At 61.6% G+C, this 20,102-nt stretch overlaps 1 protein-coding gene across 2 annotated transcripts in view; it reads right to left on the bottom strand.

Annotated features, from left to right (window-relative positions):
• Window positions 1-1,249: 1,249 nt before the first annotated feature.
• LOC102696913 (carnitine O-palmitoyltransferase 1, liver isoform-like) overlaps window positions 1,250-20,102 on the bottom strand; it is a 29,766-nt gene continuing 10,913 nt past the window's right edge. Inside the window, exons 6-19 of one of the 2 annotated variants that reach the window (XM_069191790.1) lie at window positions 18,108-18,245; window positions 17,936-18,013; window positions 16,371-16,478; window positions 12,979-13,063; window positions 11,341-11,536; window positions 9,063-9,251; window positions 8,888-8,993; window positions 8,140-8,256; window positions 7,897-8,061; window positions 7,473-7,601; window positions 6,774-6,929; window positions 6,011-6,124; window positions 5,715-5,807; window positions 1,250-4,684 (exon numbers count right to left, since the gene is read on the bottom strand). In XM_069191790.1, coding sequence (XP_069047891.1) covers window positions 4,583-4,684; window positions 5,715-5,807; window positions 6,011-6,124; window positions 6,774-6,929; window positions 7,473-7,601; window positions 7,897-8,061; window positions 8,140-8,256; window positions 8,888-8,993; window positions 9,063-9,251; window positions 11,341-11,536; window positions 12,979-13,063; window positions 16,371-16,478; window positions 17,936-18,013; window positions 18,108-18,245 — 1,776 coding nt within the window. In that variant the 3' untranslated portion in view covers window positions 1,250-4,582. Of the gene's footprint in view, window positions 4,685-5,714; window positions 5,808-6,010; window positions 6,125-6,773; window positions 6,930-7,472; window positions 7,602-7,896; window positions 8,062-8,139; window positions 8,257-8,887; window positions 8,994-9,062; window positions 9,252-11,340; window positions 11,537-12,978; window positions 13,064-15,706; window positions 15,795-16,370; window positions 16,479-17,935; window positions 18,014-18,107; window positions 18,246-20,102 lie in introns of both variants that reach the window. The other variant, XM_069191789.1, reaches the window with a different exon arrangement.

Genomic DNA, 20,102 nt, shown 5'->3' with positions numbered 1-20,102 from the left:
GTACCGTCTGCCCGCGGGGTCAGCTCACTGGAGGGGGGGGGGCAGGGGTGCGAGACACAGGGGTGGAGCTGTGCCACATCTAAACTGTCCAGGTAGTTTCGTCCAAGGAGCGAGAGACATGCATGGACAGGATGGGTTTAAATACACTCGCCCGTTCCCTTCCACCAGGCTGATCGCTGCATCACGAACAGCTCCACCGTACCAGCAAGGCGTGACGTTTGACAATAAAACTCTTACCTTGACAGGTCCACAGTTGAGTCCACCGGGCCTGTGCTCGTTTCGTTAAAGACTTGAGTAGTTTTTCTCTCCTGCGACGTGGCTGGTGGGGTTTAAGGCCTGGTCTGCTGCAGTTCTCCCAGACCGGGCCAGCAGCGAACTCTGTCCCACGTGACCCCACCAGTGTGCTCTCAGGGAGCCCCGCAGTGGGGGTGTCAGGTGCCGGAGTAGACAGACCCATCGGCACACAGCAGCTTTAGCTTAAACTAGTCCACCGGTGTCTGTGACAACCACTGCGCGACTGTGGACTCCCCAGTCGCCTTTACAGAGGCTGTTCTGGGAAAAGCATCGACTTCCACCACCAGAGGGCACTGTTAGGACCTGGCAGCTGCGCGGACAGCAGACAGCTGCGCTGGTCACCTCCCCCGAGAGCACGCAGGCCCGCTTCATGCCGATCGAGAAGTCCAGAAATCACACCGCGTACCGCAGTGAACTGGTGGCGGAGAGCAGCTCCTCCTCTGGGTCTGAAAACATCCAGAGAGGTTTGTCACCCCCCCCGGGGAAAAGGGGGCCTGCTCTGCGGTCCTCAGGGGCTGGACCCCTGCACGGTCTGTGGGTGTGGGTGTGGGTGTGAGTGGGTGATGTGTTCTTGAGTGGCTGTGTGTGAGGAAGTATGCATGATTGAGTGGGGTGGGGTGGGGGTGCTACACCAACCCTTCAGAACTGCACAGTACCCCGAGTTTCACTGGCCTGGCTTGCAGCATCCTGCACCTGCTTGGTCTCTTTACTGTCATGGACTGGAAAGGACTGGTCCACCCCCACCGCAGGGAGCTGAGGAAGACCCCCCAGCCCCCCCCCACCACCCCACCTCAGGGAGCTGAGGAAGACCCCCAGCCCCACAGCCCACCTCAGGGAGCTGAGGAAGACCCCCAGCCCCACAGCCCACCTCAGGGAGCTGAGGAAGACCCCCAGCCCCACAGCCCACCACAGGGAGCTGAGGAAGACCCCAGAGCACCACACCACACTCAGGCCGTTACATCGCCTTCCTTTATTTTTCACGTTACGAAGCACACTGTTTTTTAACCGGAGAGTTCCATCATCAGCCCTGCAGGATGCTCAACCCCCCCCAGGGAAGCGCCTGACCCCACTGCGCCCCCCCGCCCTCGGGAACAGCCGGGGATCAGCTTCGCGTCGGCCCTGCTGAGGGCTGCCGGCGTTCCGGGGTCTCTCCCGGCTCGGGCCTCTTCCCTCTCCCTCTCGCCCCCCCTCTAGCCTCCTGGCTGGCCGGGCAGTGACCCCGGGGCCCCAGCTGTGGCCCCTCGCCTGTTCCCTGGGAGGAGAGACAGGCTCCTGCGGTGTTTCCGGGGGGCAGGGGGCAGGAGGCTCTGCGGACGGCGCCCTCTGGCCCTCCGCCCGCAGACGGGATCCGGGACCCCCCCCGACCGCGGCCGGCGCCGACAAGCGGACCGGTCCGTTTCCACGCCCGGAGGGGGGCCCGGCTGAGGGCAGACCCAGGACAGGAGAATCCGTTCGCAGCCGGCCGCCCTGGGAGAGTGACCGACGGGAAGGGGAGCCCCCTCTGGAAACTCGGGGCCCCTGCAGTGGGGCGCAGAGTGGCGACAGTGCGGCCGCGCTCTCCCACCGCCCTCGAGTCGGGGAGCCACGCGAGTTCTCGATCGGCGCCCGAGGTCTCCGCGCTGAAGCCAGTGAGCAGGCTCCAGCGCTCCAGGACAGCGGTTCACCCCAACATTGAAAACTGCCCCCTGGCTGTAACCGCTGGGACAAGACTCAAACAGAACTTTCACAAAACACTGAGACTCAGATTTCTAGTGAGACGATTCACCCCTCTCCAGCCCCTCACACCAAGACCCGTTTCAACTGCAGAGGTCCTCATGGTCCAGATTCATTGTGACCTTTAACCCCTGACTGAAGACCCCCAGAGCCCCCGAAGGACTGGGGTCTCAGAGACTGAACTGACCTTTAACCTCTGACTGAAGACCCCCAGAGCCCCCGAAGGACTGGGGTCTCAGAGACTGAACTGACCTTTAACCTCTGACTGAAGACCCCCAGAGCCCCCGAAGGGCTGGGGTCTCAGAGACTGAACTGACCTTTAACCTCTGACTGAAGACCCCCAGAGCCCCCGAAGGGCTGGGGTCTCAGAGACTGAACTGACCTTTAACCCCTGACTGAAGACCCCCAGAGCCCCCGAAGGACTGGGGTCTCAGAGACTGAACTGACCTCTAACCCCTGACTGAAGACCCCCAGAGCCCCCAAAGGACTGGGGTCTCAGAGACTGAACTGACCTTTAACCCCTGACTGAAGACCCCCCAGAGCCCCCGAAGGGCTGGGGTCTCAGAGACTGAACTGACCCTTAACCCCTGACTGAAGACCCCCAGAGCCCCTGAAGGGCTGGGGTCTCAGAGACTGAACTGACCCTTAACCCCTGACTGGGCCCCTGAAGGGCTGGGCCGAGCCAGGTGCTGTCCAGTTGCCCAGGGGCTGGAGAAGGACGGTCTCACCACACAGTTAACAGACACTCACTGTCACGTCTTTGAAAACAACAAAAAAAGAGTTTGCATTGCATTGCCTTACAACAGCTCCAGGAGCAGGTTCAGCGCCAGTCCGGACCCGCCGTCATTGCATTGCTACCAAGTGACTTGCATTTTCAAAAAAACATTCAAGTGCTCGGAGTTCGGTACTGACAATAGGAGTTACTGGCACCAGAGACACGGGCTGGATTTGGAACGACACCGAAATGACCGCCAGAGTAAACCCCCCGAGCCTGGTGAGCTGGAGTCCTGCAGTCAGCCCTGAGCTCACTCCCTCTGCGTGCCCGACGGTGATGAAGCAGACCCATCCTCCTCCTCATCATCATCATCTCCCTTCCGTACCGGGAGACCACAGAGACACCCCCCACAGAGTGGACTGGGGGCCCCAGCAGAGCTGGGAATTAAGAGGACTGGAGACTGATGGCCAGACTGGACTTCCAGCAGCAGTGAGGCTGGGGGTTGGCTCTTCGGCAATGTCTGCGTCTCGAACAGGGGCGAGCCTGTTTAAATATGACACTTTTATACAACATAACCTACAAGTACCCTGCTGTCCACAGACACACACAGGACAGGACCCACTTCATTGAGCACACGGACAGGATTGTAGACACTGTCACCAGGACTGGACCAGATCATACAGTAACCCCTACAGTCCAGAGATCACCGGTCCAGTCTGGGTCACACTGTACCCCTACAGTCCAGAGATCGCCGGTCCAGTCTGGGTCACACTGTACCCCTACAGTCCAGAGATCACCGGTCCAGTCTGGGTCAGTCTGTACCCCTACAGTCAAGAGATCGCCGGTCCAGTCTGGGTCACACTGTACCCCTACAGTCCAGAGATCACTGGTCCAGTCTGGGTCACACTGTACCCCTACAGTCCAGAGATCACCGGTCCAGTCTGGGTCAGTCTGTACCCCTACAGTCAAGAGATCGCCGGTCCAGTCTGGGTCACACTGTACCCCTACAGTCCAGAGATCACTGGTACAGTCTGGGTCACACTGAACCCCTACTGTCCAGAGATCGCCGGTCCAGTCTGGGTCACACTGTACCCCTACAGTCCAGAGATCGCCGGTCCAGTCTGGGTCACACTGTACCCCTACAGTCCAGAGATCGCCGGTCCAGTCTGGTCACACTGTACCCCTACAGTCCAGAGATCGCCGGTCCAGTCTGGGTCACACTGTACCCCTACAGTCCAGAGATCGCCGGTCCAGTCTGGGTCACACTGTACCCCTACAGTCCAGAGATCACCGGTCCAGTCTGGGTCACACTGTAACCCCACAGTCCAGAGATCACCGGTCCAGTCTGGGTCACACTGTAACCCTAGAGTCCAGAGATCGCCGGTCCAGTCTGTGGTCTTGTGTTCCTGCTCTCCTGTGGCCCTGCCGGCTCTTCAGAGGACAGCAGGCCTGTAGTTCCAGAGTGCGGACAGCTGGACTGGCCGTCCCACGAGTTGACCGGACTTCCCGGGATGAGGCTCGGGCTCCCCTCGACTCTTGCCGTCCCCCCGGAGCCGAGCCCCGAAACTCCCCGCCGCACAGTCACATGACCGCGACCCGCCGTGGCGGTCGTCGCCGGACACGGCGGGGCCTCGGCGAATCGGGGGGCAGTGACCGCACGCGCGCGCGGGGAGCCCCGGTCCGACGCGAAGGCCGACGCCAAGGCGGCGGAGCAGGTTCCCGGGCCGGCCCGATCCGCTCCAGGTTTTACCACGAGCAGCAGAGGGATGGGAGTCGGGAGTCCGGAAAACCTGGAGCGGATCAGGCCGCTGTGCGCTGGGAGCAGGCCCGAGGGGACAGGGGGGGACGGGGGTCGGCCCTCTACAGCTCCTTCTTGGCCTTGCGGCTGGGCTCCTCCGCGGTCAGCAGAGACAGGATGTCCAGGAGCGCCTGGCTGATGTGACCCCCGAACCGATGGGCATCCTGAGAGAGAGGGAGGGGAGAGAGAGGAGAGGAGAGAGAGAGGGTGGAGAGAGAGGAGGGAGAGAGGAAAGAGAGGAGAGGAGAGAGGAGAGAGGGGAGAGAGGGAGGAGAGAGAGAGAAGAGGAGGGAGAGAGGAAAGAGAGGAGAGGAGAGAGGAGAGAGGGGAGAGAGAGAGGAGAGGAGATAGGGGAGAGAGAGGAGAGGAGATAGGGGAGAGAGAGGAGAGGAGATAGGGGAGAGAGGGAGAGGGGAGAGAGAGAAGAGGAGGGAGAGAGAAGAGGAGGGAGAGAGAGAGTGGAGAAAGAGAGAGGAGAGGAGGGAGAGAGGGAGAGGAGAGACAGGGTGGGAGAGAGAGAGAGGGAGCGGAGAGACAGGGTGGGAGAGAGAGGGAGAGAGGGAGAGGGGAGAGAGGGTGGGAGAGAGAGAGAGAGAGAGGGAGAGGGGAGAGAGAGGGAGAGGTGGGGGAGAGAGGGAGAGGGGAGAGAGGGTGGGAGGAGGAGAGGGAGAGGGGAGGAGGGAGAGAGAGAGGGTGGGAGAGGGAGAGGAAGGGGAGAGAGGGTGGGGGGAGAGAGAGGGAGAGGGGAGAGAGGGTGGGAGGAGGAGGGGGAGAGAGGAGGAGGGAGAGAGAGAGGAGAGGAGGGAGAGAGAGAGGGTGGTAGAGGGGGAGGGAAAGAGAGAGGGTGGGAGAGGGAGAGGAAGGGGAGAGAGGGTGGGAGGGGAGAGAGAGAGGGTGGGAGGGGAGAGAGAGAGGGTGGGAGAGGGAGAGAGAGAGGGTGGGAGAGGGAGAGGAAGGGGAGAGAGAGGGAGAGGAAGGGGAGAGAGGGTGGGGGGAGAGAGAGGGAGAGGGAGAGGAAGGGGAGAGAGGGTGGGGGGAGAGAGAGAGAGGGTGGGGGGAGAGAGAGGGAGAGGGGAGAGAGAGGGTGGGAGAGGGAGAGAGGTGGAGGAGAGAGAGGGAGAGGGGTTACGAACGGGGTTTCCAAAGACAGCTTCAGTGTCAACAGGCTGCAGGTGTGTCTTTCCGCAGACTCACGGTCTCCGGGCTGGAATGCTTGCAGGAGATGTGAAAGTTGATCATGTTCTCCCCCACGATGATGTAGGACACGCCGTAGCCATCGTCCGCGACCTGACAGGAGGAGCGAGACAGCAGCTCAGCGGGCTCTCCCACACCGGGTATCCCAGAACACCTGCTTCCTGTCCACGCGCCCACCAGGGGGCGGAGCCCGCGCGACGACGGACTCAGCGTCTCAAACCTGAGTTTTGCACAGAAGCAGCCTCCATCTCCTCATGGAGCAGCTGGTAATTAACTGGCAATTAGACATGTCTCACCGGTCCGAATCCACCGCCACAGGAGATGTACTCTGGGTGATTCACCAGGTCAAACAGCTCCACCTGCTGGACACCAGTCTGACTGGTGGACAGACGCCAGGGCTCAGAGAGGACCTGAGAGACAGAGACAGAGAGAGAGAGGGGTTAATACAGACACACTGACTGGACACTCCAGTACATGAACACTGCACTGACAGAGAGAGAGAGGGGTTAATACAGACACACTGACTGGACACTCCAGTACATGAACACTGCACTGAGAGAGAGAGGGGTTCATACAGACACACTGACTGGACACTCCAGTACATGAACACTGCACTGAGAGAGAGAGGGGTTCATACAGACACACTGACTGGACACTCCAGTACATGAACACTGCACTGAGAGAGAGGGGGGTTCATACAGACACACTGACTGGACACTCCAGTACATGAACACTGCCCTGAGAGAGAGAGGGGTTCATACACACACACTGACTGGACACTCCAGTACATGAACACTGCACTGAGAGAGAGAGGGGTTAATACAGACACACTGACTGGACACTCCAGCACATGAACACTGCGCTGAGAGAGAGAGGGGTTCATACACACACACTGACTGGACACTCCAGTACATTAACACTGCACTGAGAGAGAGAGGGGTTCATACACACACACTGACTGGACACTCCAGTACATGAACACTGCTCTGAGAGAGAGAACAGGAGGAGACAGAGACGTGAGAATGAGTTGCGGAGACAGTCCCTCACTGCTCTGCTCACCTCCTTCAGAAAGGGGGACTCCACTCCCAGGTACTTGGACACCACGTACAGGCAGAAGAGGTGCCTGTCGATGCCCGAGCCCGTCATGGCCAGCCGGTACAGGTTCTGGTGCTTCTCCGAGGCCAATCGGAAGAGCCGCCTGCAAGTCTCCGCGTCCTGGGGTGGGACAGAGAGAGGGAGGGAGAGGAAGGGCGGAGTTTCAGTGCCAGCGTCCCTCAGGACTGGACAGGACAGAGCATCACTTGATCTGTGCTTCACAAGCAAGGGAGAGTCTGCAGCTGTGTCCCCTCGACTGGAGAGACATGTACTCCCCAAGAACTCCCCCTGCTTTCATCTCGGTGTGCTCCCCCCCCCCCTCTCAGCCCCTCCCCCTGCCCCAGGAGCTCCTCCCCCTCCCTCTCAGCTCCTCCCCCTCCCCCTGGCCCAGGAGCTCCTCCTCCCCCTCCCAGCCCCTCCCCCTTCTCCAGGAACCCCTCCCACTCCCTCTGAGCACCCCCTCCTGTCCTGGGAACCCCTCCCACTGCTCCAGGAGCTCCTCCCACCCCCTCTCAGCTCCTCCCCCTGCCCCAGGAGCTCCTCCCACCCCCTCTCAGCTCCTCCCCCTGCTCCAGGAGCTCCTCCCACCCCCTCTCAGCTCCTCCCCCTGCTCCAGGAGCTCCTCCCCCTGCTCCAGGAGCCCCTCCCACTTGCTGTCAGTACCTCCCCCTGCTCCAGCGCCGTGACGAAGGCAGAGCTCTCTGTGGTGCAGGACCGCACCGTCTCCGTCCGGCCCTCCTTGAACAGGCGGGTCATGGAGGCCTCGTAGGTCAGGCAGAACTTGCCCTTGTCCTGAGGAGAGAGTGAGAGAGTGACTGGACTAGACCGGGCTGGACTAGGGAGTCTGATCACTAACTCTGTCCTTCATGCTTTTCACACGTACTCACAAGAAGACTTGTGCACACAACGGGACACACTGGGAGACAGTGGCAGGCACTGGGACACACTGGGAGACAGTGGGAGGCACAGGGACACACTGGGAGGCAGTGGGAGGCACAGGGACACACTGGGAGGCAATGGGAGGCACAGGGACACACTGGGAGGCACAGGGGGACACAGGGGGACACAAGGGGACACACCCACTCACCCTGTAGTGAGCCAGCTGCAGGGCCAGCTGGATGAAGGCGTCGGGGCTGATTCGACACTTCTTGATCCGGCCCTTTCCGAACGTCCGGAACGGGAGAACATGGAAATCCACGTCTTCCGCCAGAGCCTGGGCCAGGGCCAGGGACTGGCCGATCACCTCCCGACACTGCGGAGACGGGCGGCAGGCTCAGGCGGGCGCTGGGACGCCCCAGCGGGACAGGCCAGCGGCGGGACGGGTACGTACCTCGGCCGGGATGTCCCAGGACAGCCGCTGGGGCGCGGGTAGCGTCGGGTCCACCTCCCCCTTGCAGAAGCCGTCCTCGCTGTAGCCCAGCTGGAAGCAGTCCGTGGCCAAGACGTACTGGACAGGGAGAGGGAAGAGACAAGCCCAGCTCACTCTCGCTCACTCCTGCCTCAGTCTCACTCTCCCTCACCCCTCCTCGCTCACTCCTGCCTCAGTCTCACTCACTCTCACCCCTCCTCGCTCACTCTTGCCCCAGTCTCACTCTCTCTCACCCCTCCTAACTCACTCTTGCCCCAGTCTCTCTCTCTCCTCCTCACTCCTGCCTCAGTCTCACTCTCTCTCACCCCTCCTCGCTCACTCCTGCCTCACTCTCACCCCTCCTCGCTCACTCCTGCCTCAGTCTCACTCTCTCTCACTCCTCCTGCCTCAGTCTCACTCTCTCTCACCCCTCCTCGCTCACTCCTGCCTCAGTCTCACTCTCTCACCCCTCCTCGCGCACTCCTGCCTCAGTCTCACTCTCCCTCACCCCTCCTCGCTCACTCCTGCTTCTCTCACCCCTCCTCGCTCACTCCTGCCTCAGTCTCACCCCTCCTCGCTCACTCTTGCCCCAGTCTCACTCTCTCTCTCCTCGCTCACTCCTGCCTCAGTCTCACTCTCTCTCACTCCTCCTGCCTCAGTCTCACTCTCTCTCACCCCTCCTCGCTCACTCCTGCCTCAGTCTCACTCTCACACACACCCGCTCCCTCACCTCCCACAGGTGTGCGACGATGGGGGCGTCGGCCCAGGAGTGCTCGGCGTTCAGGCCGATCTTGCCGTTCTTGTAGATGACGAAGGAGAAGGACTTGTCGAACCACCTGACAGAGAGAGCGTGGGGTTAACTCGGGCGCCGGGCGCCGGCGGACACGGGCCGGGGCGGACAGCACCTGTCGTAGCAGCGCCCGTGCAGCAGGGACTTGGCGTAGCTGTCCAGGCTCTTGCTGGGGTCGTCCCCCATCATGCCTTGCTCCTCGTCGTCCAGCGTGACGAAGAACGCCGCCTTCTCGATGATGTCCAGGGACCGGCGGTTCTTCCCCAGGCTGAAGTAGGCCTTCCGGGCGCGCGCCCAGGGCACTCTGGGGAGAGAGGGAGAAACGGACTCAAAACTCGCTGGCTGGTCATCCGTACCTGTGCCAGGTGAGGCAGTGCCTGTGCCAGGAGAGGCAGTGCCTGTGCCAGGTGAGGCAGTGCCTGTGTCAGGTGAGGCAGTGCCTGTGCCAGGTGAGGCAGTGCCTGTGTCAGGAGAGGCAGTGCCTGTGTCAGGTGAGGCAGTGCCTGTGTCAGGAGAGGCAGTGCCTGTGTCAGGTGAGGCAGTGCCTGTGTCAGGTGAGGCAGTGCCTGTGCCAGGTGAGGCAGTGCCTGTGTCAGGTGAGGCAGTGCCTGTGTCAGGTGAGGCAGTGCCTGTGTCAGGAGAGGCAGTGCCTGTGCCAGGTGTGTTACTGCTCAAGTCAGGTGAGGCAGTACCTGTGCCAGGTGAGGCAGTACCTGTGTCAGGTGAGGCAGTGCCTGTGCCAGGTGTGTTACTGCTCAAGTCAGGTGAGGCAGTACCTGTGCCAGGTGAGGCAGTACCTGTGTCAGGTGTGTTACTGCTCAAGTCAGGTGAGGCAGTACCTGTGTCAGGTGTGTTACTGCTCAAGTCAGGTGAGGCAGTACCTGTGTCAGGTGAGGCAGTGCCTGTGTCAGGTGAGGCAGTGCCTGTGTCAGGAGAGGCAGTACCTGTGTCAGGTGAGGCAGTGCCTGTGTCAGGTGTGTTACTGCTCAAGTCAGGTGAGGCAGTACCTGTGTCAGGTGTGTTACTGCTCACATCAGGTGAGGCAGTGCCTGTGTCAGGAGAGGCAGTACCTGTGTCAGGTGAGGCAGTGCCTGTGTCAGGTGTGTTACTGCTCAAGTCAGGTGAGGCAGTGCCTGTGTCAGGTGTGTTACTGCTCAAGTCAGGTGAGGCAGTACCTGTGTCAGGTGTGTTACTGCTCACATCAGGTGAGGCAGTGCCTGTGTCAGGAGAGGCAGTACCTGTGTCAGGTGAGGCAGTACCTGTGTCAGGTGTGTTACTGCTCACATCAGGTGAGGCAGTGCCTGTGTCAGGTGTGTTACTGCTCAAGTCAGGTGAGGCAGTGCCTGTGTCAGGTGTGTTACTGCTCAAGTCAGGTGAGGCAGTGCCTGTGTCAGGTGAGGCACTGCCTGTGTCAGGTGTGTTACTGCTCAAGTCAGGTGAGGCAGTACCTGTGTCAGGTGTGTTACTGCTCACATCAGGTGAGGCACTGCCTGTGTCAGGTGAGGCAGTGCCTGTGCCAGGTGAGGCAGTGCCTGTGTCAGGAGAGGCAGTGCCTGTGCCAGGTGTGTTACTGCTCAAGTCAGGTGAGGCAGTACCTGTGTCAGGTGTGTTACTGCTCACATCAGGTGAGGCAGTGCCTGTGTCAGGTGAGGCAGTACCTGTGCCAGGTGAGGCAGTACCTGTGCCAGGTGAGGCAGTGCCTGTGTCAGGTGTGTTACTGCTCACATCAGGTGAGGCAGTGCCTGTGTCAGGTGTGTTACTGCTCAAGTCAGGTGATGCAGTACCTGTGCCAGGTGAGGCAGTGCCTGTGTCAGGTGTGTTACTGCTCACATCAGGTGAGGCAGTGCCTGTGCCAGGTGATGCAGTACCTGTGTCAGGTGAGGCAGTGCCTGTGCCAGGTGTGTTTCTACTCACGTCAGGTGAGGCAGTGCCTGTGTCAGGTGTGTTACTGCTCAAGTCAGGTGACGCAGTGCCTGTGTCAGGAGAGGCAGTGCCTGTGTCAGGTGAGGCAGTGCCTGTGTCAGGAGAGGCAGTACCTGTGCCAGGTGTGTTACTGCTCAAGTCAGGTGACGCAGTGCCTGTGTCAGGAGAGGGAGTGCCTGTGTCAGGTGAGGCAGTGCCTGTGTCAGGAGAGGCAGTGCCTGTGTCAGGAGAGGCAGTACCTGTGCCAGGTGTGTTACTGCTCAAGTCAGGTGAGGCAGTACCTGTGTCAGGAGAGGCAGTGCCTGTGTCAGGTGAGGCAGTGCCTGTGTCAGGAGAGGCAGTGCCTGTGCCAGGTGTGTTACTGCTCAAGTCAGGTGAGGCAGTGCCTGTGTCAGGAGAGGCAGTACCTGTGACAGGTGAGGCGGTACCTGTGCCAGGTGAGGCGGTACCTGTGCCAGGTGAGGCAGTACCTGTCTCCAGCAGTCAGGGCCCCCAGTTTCTCCTCACCAGGCTGGGGGGGCGAGGGGTCATCTAGGATCTTCTGTATCTGGCTCTGGATTTCCCGCGGAGAGAGGAGGCGCCCTGCCTGGTACAGCCACAGTCGGAAATAGCGCCCCCTGTGGAAAACTGCCACGTGGTCACTGTCCTGCCAATGCTGGAGGGAGTCTGGGGGCGAGGCAGAAACAGAGGAAGGGAAGAGTGAGTGAGCGGGCCAGAAGAGGTGGAGAATGATGGGGAGAGAGGAGTGTACAGACAGACAAGACTGGGCTCTACAGTACGGTCACACTACAGGAAGAGAGGAGCGCAGCTGACAGAGACAATGGGGCTTGTGCAGAAAGACACGGAGTAAATCGCAGTTAGTTTTAACCACAGAACCAAGAAGGAGAAACTCATTTCATTGTCACAGGGTGGGATGGAGGTGTACACAATTCTTACAATCAAGGCTCGGCAAAGACAACAGACAAAAGCTCACCGGTCCAGTCTGGGTCACACTGTACCCCCACAGTCCAGAGATCGCCGGTCCAGTCTGGGTCACACTGTACCCCCACAGTCCAGAGATCGCCGGTCCAGTCTGGGACACACTGTACCCCTACAGTCCAGAGATCGCCGGTCCAGTCTGGGACACACTGTACCCCTACAGTCCAGAGATCGCCGGTCCAGTCTGGGTCACACTGTACCCCTACAGTCCAGAGATCGCCGGTCCAGTCTGGGTCACACTGTACCCCTACAGTCCAGAGATCGCCGGTCCAGTCTGGGTCACACTGTACCCCTACAGTCCAGAGATCGCCGGTCCAGTCTGGGTCACACTGTAACCCCACAGTCCAGAGATCACCGGTCCAGTCTGGGTCACACTGTACCCCCACAGTCCAGAGATCGCCAGTCCAGTCTGGGTCACACTGTACCCCTCCAGTCCAGAGATCGCCGGTCCAGTCTGGGTCACACTGTACCCCTACAGTCCAGAGATCGCCGGTCCAGTCTGGGTCACACTGTACCCCTACAGTCTAGAGGTCACTGGTTCAGTCTGGGTCACACTGTACCCCTACAGTCCAGAGACCTATATAATTCCACCATGATGTGCTGTGAAGCCTCTGAATTTGCAGATTATCCAAGACAAACACAGGATTCCCTACTTGGGAATGTGGGAGAAGGCACAAGTGGGAATTCGGACCCTGAGTCCAGGTGCTGGTGTGCAAAGGAGCGAAGGATTGTGGGTGAGGGGGGGCTGTGAGGACTGAGGTGCTGTTGCACCCCCAAGAGAAGAATAGGGCAAAGCAGGTCAAAGCAGGTCAGGGGCGCCCAGTACAGGCGGGGGACCCCCAGTATGAGAAAGACCTCTGGATCCCTGTCGATGAGGAGCAGGGAGGGACGCTGTCTGGGGACAGGAGACCCCCACGCGCAGAGGAGACCCCTTCGGAGAGCAAGGAGGGGCAGATCTAACATGAGACGGAGACGGACTCCTGGGTGTCCTGCAGAGACCCCCAGCATGAGTCTTACTGTCCACAGCGTCCCGGTCTAGTGGGGGTGCCGGACACAGCGACAGAGAGGCACGGGGACACAGGGAGGGAGGGGGGGAGGGATGGGGGTGGAGAGAGAGACGAGTGGGGTACCTGTGAGCTCTCCAGGACAGCGGCAGGAATTAAACATCCTCTCACACTGATAGGAGCAGCAAGGAACTGAGTCTCTGATTAACCACTGAGCCAGCGACAGAGAAGAGGGAGGGAGTGAGAGTGAGAGAACAGCGTTAGCAGCAGCCGCCCTCCACCTTCGCAGAGAGACACACAAACACAGCCCACAGCACTGAGCCCACTGCCCACAGCACACAGCCCACAGCCCAGAGCTCTGAGCCCAGAGCCCACAGCACTGAGCCCACTGCCCACAGCACTGAGCCCACTGCCCACAGCACACAGCCCAGAGCTCTGAACCCACAGCACTGAGCCCACTGCCCACAGCACACAGCCCAGAGCTCTGAACCCACAGCACTGAGCCCACTGCCCACAGCACACAGCCCAGAGCTCTGAGCCCACAGCACACAGCCCACAGCTCTGAGCCCACAGCACACAGCCCACAGCTCTGAGCCCACAGCACTGAGCCCACAGCTCTGAGCCCACAGCTCTGAGCCCACAGCACTGAGCCCACAGCACTGAGCCCACTGCCCACAGCACACAGCCCAGAGCTCTGAGCCCACAGCCCACTGCCCACAGCACACTGCCCACAGCACACTGCCCACAGCACTGAGGGCAAAGCTCTGAACCCACAGCACTGAGCCCACTGCCCACAGCACTGAGCCCACAGCACACAGCCCACAGCACTGAGGGCAGAGCTCTGAACCCACAGCACTGAGCCCACAGCACTGAGGGCAGAGCTCTGAACCCACAGCACTGAGCCCACTGCCCACAGCACACAGCCCAGAGCTCTGAGCCCACAGCACACAGCCCACAGCTCTGAGCCCACAGCACACAGCCCAGAGCTCTGAACCCACAGCACTGAGCCCACTGCCCACAGCACACAGCCCAGAGCTCTGAGCCCACAGCCCACTGCCCACAGCACACTGCCCACAGCACTGAGGGCAGAGCTCTGAACCCACAGCACTGAGCCCACTGCCCACAGCACACTGCCCACAGCACTGAGCCCACTGCCCACAGCACTGAGCCCACTGCCCACAGCCCACAGCACTGAGGGCAGAGCTCTGAACCCACAGCACTGAGCCCACTGCCCACAGCACACAGCCCAGAGCTCTGAGCCCACAGCACACAGCCCACAACTCACAGCACTGTGCCCACAGCCCACAGCCCACAGCCCACAGCCCACAGCCCACAGCCCACAGCACACAGCACACAGCACACAGCACACAGCACACAGCACACAGCACACAGCACACAGCACACAGCCCAGAGCTCTGAGCCCACTGCCCACAGTACACAGCCCACAGCCCACAGCCCACAGCCCATAGCACACAGCACACAGCACTGAGCCCACTGTCCACAGCACACAGCACACACTCCACAGCACACAGCCCACAGCACTGAGCCAACAGCACTGAGCCCACTGGCCACAGCCCACAGCCCACAGCCCAGAGCTCTGAGCCCACTGCCCACAGCCCAGAGCTCTGAGCCCACTGCCCACAGCACTGAGCCCACTGCCCACAGCACGCAGCGCACAGCTCAGAGCTCTGAGCCCACAGCCCACAGCCCAGAGCTCTGAGCCCACAGCCCACAGCCCACAGCACTGAGGGCAGAGCTCTGAACCCGCAGCACTGAGTCCACTGCCCACAGCACTGAGCCCACTGCCCACAGCACTGAGCCCACAGGACACAGCCCACAGCACTGAGGGCATAGCTCTGAACCCACAGCACTGAGCCCACTGCCCACATCACACAGCCCAGAGCTCTGAACCCACAGCACTGAGCCCACTGCCCACAGCACACAGCCCACAGCACTGAGGGCAGAGCTCTGAACCCACAGCACTGAGCCCACTGCCCAAAGCACACTGCCCACAGCACTGAGCCCAGAGCCCCCAGCACTCAACATTGAGCCCACAGCACTCAACATTGAGCCCACAGCCTTAGGCCCACAACCCACAGTACTGAGCCCACAGCAATGACCCCACAACCCACAGCACTCAGCACTCAGCTCACAGCCCAGGGCGCTGAGCCCAGTCAGTCACTGAGCCAGTTCACACTCTTTACTCATAAAGACACCAGGAATCACTTCAGACCTTCACACTGACCCCTGTGACCTACTACTGGGGGCTTCAGTTTCCATTCCAGACAACCAGACGCAGGCCCACTATTTCCTGACTGGCAACCAACCGGTGCAGAGAAAAGCCCTCCAGGTGAGACTCTCCCCCCCCACCCCCTCGAGACTCTCCTACTGAGCCGGACCCAGCTGTGCTGGAGACCCCAGGAGTCCGCTGTCTCTCGGACGAGCTCTTCCTCTTCCGGCACAACACAAACACCACGTCAGCCCTTCCTGCCGGGAAACATCCAAGCTCTCCTGGCCAGGTCCTGCCTCACACAGCCAGCTCCTCGGCACACGGACACCCACAGTGACCGCGGCCACGCTGGACAAGGGGGCGTGGCGTAACCGGGGGCGTGGCGTAACCACGGCCACGCTGCCCGAGGGGGCGTGGCGTAACCGCGGCCACGCTGCCCGAGGGGTGTGGCGTAACCGCGGCCACGCTGCCCTGGGGGGCGTGGCTTAACAGGGGTGTGGCGGTTCGCCCGAGCACTGCGGGGCCCCCCAGGGCCCGACAGAACACTTCCTGCAGCCCTGCGAGCCGGGAGCTGCGGATTACTGCGGACGGTCGCTGGTGACCGGGCCAGAACTCCTGCATTACCGGTCTCCTCTCCGGGAACGCGGCTGGTGTTGAAAATCCTCTCACACTGGGCAGCACACAGGGGGATGATGGTACCAGGGACACGACTCTGAGGCGCGGGGGTGTCAGGGGTCACACACGGGAGAGAGGGAGAGAGACAATGAAGAGGGAATGAGATTCGGGCGGCAGACACTAGCTCACACTCCTGCCTGGGGCTGGGGGGGGTGATGATGGACAAACACTCAGAACCAGACACCTGCACCGTCTCCCACTGCTCCGTACCATCAATGGGAGATTATAGTATCAGTTAATAATCTATTAACCCCTCTCTCAGTGCAGTGTTCATGTACTGGAGTGTCCAGTCAGTGTGTGTGTATGAACCCCTCTCTCTCTCAGTGCAGTGTTCATGTACTGGAGTGTCCAGTCAGTGTGTGTGTATTAACCCCTCTCTCTCTCAGTGCAGTGTTCATGTACTGGAGTGTCCAGTCAGTGTGTCTGTATGAACCCCTCTCTCTCTCAGTGCAGTGTTCATGTACTGGAGTGTCCAGTCAGTGTTTCTGTATGAACCCCTCTCTCTCTCAGTGCAGTGTTCATGTACTGGAGTGTCCAGTCAGTGTCTGTACTAACCCCTCTCTCTCTCAGTGTAATGTTCAGTCAGTGTGGACAGCAGGCTGGTGTGACTCACCGGCTTGATCTCCTCTCGGTTCAGTTTCCTGCGGTACAGGAAGCAGGCATGGATGGCGTTTCCTGCTCGTGCTGCCTGGACAGGCGTCGGAGTGACATACATGAAGTCCTGGAGAGAAGGACAGAGACACGCTGTCCTCAGAGAGACGCTCTGAGGGAACACAGACAGTCTTGCCATCAGGCAGACTGAAGTGGAGGCTTGAGCCTTGAACCCTTCTACTTGAATTCAGCAGACAAATCCTCTCAGTGTGCTCTGTGTGCTCTGTGTGCTCTCGGCGAGCTCTGTGTGCTCTGTGAGCTCTGTGTGCTCTCGGCGAGCTCTGTGTGCTCTCGGCGAGCTCTGTGTGCTCTCGGCGAGCTCTGTGTGCGCTCTGTGTGTGCTCTGTGTGTGCTCTGTGTGCTCTCGGCGAGCTCTGTGTGCTCTGTGTGTGCTCTGTGTGTGCTCTGTGTGTGCTCTGTGTGCTCTCGGCGAGTTCTGTGTGCTCTCGGCGAGCTCTGTGTGCTCTCGGCGAGCTCTGTGTGCTCTGTGTGCTCTCGGCGAGCTCTGTGTGCTCTGTGTGCTCTGTGTGCTCTCGGCGAGCTCTGTGTGCTCTGTGTGCTCTGTGTGCTCTCGGCGAGCTCTGTGTGCTCTGTGTGATATCGGCGACCTCTGTGTGCTCTCGGCGAGCTCTGTGAGCTCTGTGTGCTCTGTGCGCTCTCGGCGAGCTGTGTGCGCTCTCAGTGAGCTGTGTGTGCTCTCGGCGCGCTCTCAGCGAGCTGTGTGTGCTCTCAGCGAGCTGTGTGTGCTCTCGGCGCGCTCTCAGCGAGCTGTGTGAGCTCTGTGCGCTCTCAGCGAGCTGTGTGTGCTCTCAGCGAGCTGTGTGCTCTCGGCGCGCTCTCAGCGAGCTGTGTGCGCTCTCAGCGAGCTGTGTGAGCTCTGTGTGCTCTCAGCGAGCTGTGTGTGCTCTCAGCGAGCTGTGTGAGCTCTCAGCGAGCTGTGTGAGCTCTGTGTGCTCTCTGTGCTCTCAGTGAGCTGTGTGTGCTCTCGGCGCGCTCTCAGCGAGCTGTGTGTGCTCTCGGCGAGCTGTGTGTGCTCTCGGCGCGCTCTCAGCGAGCTGTGTGAGCTCTGTGCGCTCTCAGCGAGCTGTGTGTGCTCTCAGCGAGCTGTGTGCTCTCGGCGCGCTCTCAGCGAGCTGTGTGTGCTCTCAGCGAGCTGTGTGAGCTCTGTGCGCTCTCAGCGAGCTGTGTGAGCTCTGTGTGCTCTCAGCGAGCTGTGTGTGCTCTCAGCGAGCTGTGTGAGCTCTGTGTGCTCTCTGTGCTCTCAGCGAGCTCTCTGTGCACTCTGTGTGCTCTCAGCAAGCTCTGTGTGTGCTCTGTGCGCTCTGTGTGCGCTCTGCGTGCGCTCTGCGTGCGCTCTGCGTGCTCTCGGCGAGCTCTCGGCGAGCTCTGTGTGCTCTCGGCGAGCTCTGTGTGTGCTCTGTGCGCTCTGTGTGCGCTCTGCGAGCTCTGTGTGCGCTCTGTGTGCGCTCTGTGTGCTCTGTGTGCTCTGTGTGCTCTGTGTGCTCTGTGTGCTCTCTGTGCTCTCACCATGCCGTAGTAGTTGCTGTTGACCATGATGGGGCCGCGGCTGCGCAGGTAGATGTACTCCTCCCACCAGTCGCTGACCTGAGGACAGAGACGGCCAGTGTGAGCGAGGCAGGGGCACCCTGGGGCGACAGCACACAGGGACCCTGCGCCCCACAGCCAGCCCCACACTCACGTAGTTAGACGCCCAGAGAGCCTTCAGCTTGAGGTACCACTGCAGCCGGGGGCCCAGACTGCGCTCGAACTCCCCAGCCAGGCAGGACATGCGCCTGTACTGCTCCTCCTCCAGCAGGGGGCGCACTGACTCCAGGTACTGAGGGGAGAGGGAGGGCGGAGTCAGCACACCAGGCGGACCTGGGCTGGGCCCAGAGAGAGAGACAGAGCCCAGACCCGGGCAGGTGGGCCCAGAGAGAGAGAGACAGAGCCCAGACCCGGGCAGGTGGGCCCAGAGAGAGAGACGGAGCCCAGACCCGGGCAGGTGGGCCCAGAGAGAGAGAGACGGAGCCCAGACCCGGGCAGGTGGGCCCAGAGAGAGAGAGAGACGGAGCCCAGACCCGGGCGCCTGCACCTGGGCCCAGAGAGAGAGACAGAGCCCAGACCCGGGCAGGTGGGCCCAAAGGGAGAGAGAGACGGAGCCCAGACCCGGGCGCCTGCACCTGGGCCCAGAGAGAGAGACAGAGCCCAGACCCGGGCAGGTGGGCCCAAAGGGAGAGAGAGACAGAGCCCAGACCCGGGCAGGTGGGCCCAAAGGGAGAGAGACAGAGCCCAGACCCGGGCAGGTGGGCCCAGAGGGAGAGAGACAGAGCCCAGACCCGGGCAGGTGGGCCCAGAGAGAGAGAGACGGAGCCCAGACCCGGGCAGGTGGGCCCAGAGAGAGAGAGACGGAGCCCAGACCCGGGCAGGTGGGCCCAGAGAGAGAGAGACGGAGCCCAGACCCGGGCAGGTGGGCCCAGAGAGAGAGCCCAGACCCGGGCAGGTGGGCCCAGAGAGAGAGAGACGGAGCCCAGACCCGGGCAGGTGGGCCCAAAGGGAGAGAGAGACAGAGCCCAGACCCGGGCAGGTGGGCCCAAAGGGAGAGAGACAGAGCCCAGACCCGGGCAGGTGGGCCCAGAGGGAGAGAGACAGAGCCCAGACCCGGGCAGGTGGGCCCAGAGAGAGAGAGACGGAGCCCAGACCCGGGCAGGTGGGCCCAGAGAGAGAGAGACGGAGCCCAGACCCGGGCAGGTGGGCCCAGAGAGAGAGAGACGGAGCCCAGACCCGGGCAGGTGGGCCCAGAGAGAGAGCCCAGACCCGGGCAGGTGGGCCCAGAGAGAGAGAGACGGAGCCCAGACCCGGGCAGGTGGGCCCAGAGAGAGAGAGAGACAGAGCCCAGACCCGGGCAGGTGGGCCCAGAGAGAGAGAGAGACAGAGCCCAGACCCGGGCAGGTGGGCCCAGAGAGAGAGAGAGACAGAGCCCAGACCCGGGCAGGTGGGCCCAGAGAGAGAGAGAGACAGAGCCCAGACCCGGGCAGGTGGGCCCAGAGAGAGAGACAGAGCCCAGACCCGGGCAGGTGGGCCCGGAGAGAGAGACGGAGCCCAGACCCGGGCAGGTGGGCCCGGAGAGAGAGACGGAGCCCAGACCCGGGCAGGTGGGCCCAGAGAGAGAGAGACGGAGCCCAGACCCGGGCAGGTGGGCCCGGAGAGTGAGAGACAGAGCCCAGACCCGGGCAGGTGGGCCCAGAGGGAGAGACGGAGCCCAGACCCGGGCAGGTGGGCCCAGAGAGAGAGAGAGACAGAGCCCAGACCCGGGCAGGTGGGCCCAGAGAGAGAGAGACAGAGCCCAGACCCGGGCAGGTGGGCCCAGAGGGAGAGACGGAGCCCAGACCCGGGCAGGTGGGCCCAGAGAGAGAGAGAGACAGAGCCCAGACCCGGGCAGGTGGGCCCAGAGAGAGAGAGAGACAGAGCCCAGACCCGGGCAGGTGGGCCCAGAGGGAGAGCCCAGACCCGGGCAGGTGGGCCCAGAGAGAGGGAGACGGAGCCCAGACCCGGGCAGGTGGGCCCAGAGGGAGAGACGGAGCCCAGACCCGGGCAGGTGGGCCCAGAGAGAGGGAGACGGAGCCCAGACCCGGGCAGGTGGGCCCAGAGGGAGAGACGGAGCCCAGACCCGGGCAGGTGGGCCCAGAGAGAGAGA

Source organism: Lepisosteus oculatus, chromosome 7 (genome assembly GCF_040954835.1).
Source record: "Lepisosteus oculatus isolate fLepOcu1 chromosome 7, fLepOcu1.hap2, whole genome shotgun sequence".
Lineage (NCBI taxonomy): Eukaryota > Metazoa > Chordata > Actinopteri > Semionotiformes > Lepisosteidae > Lepisosteus > Lepisosteus oculatus.
The sequence above is the reverse complement of the archived record's forward strand: the minus strand, read 5'-3'. Positions and strand labels throughout refer to the sequence as shown.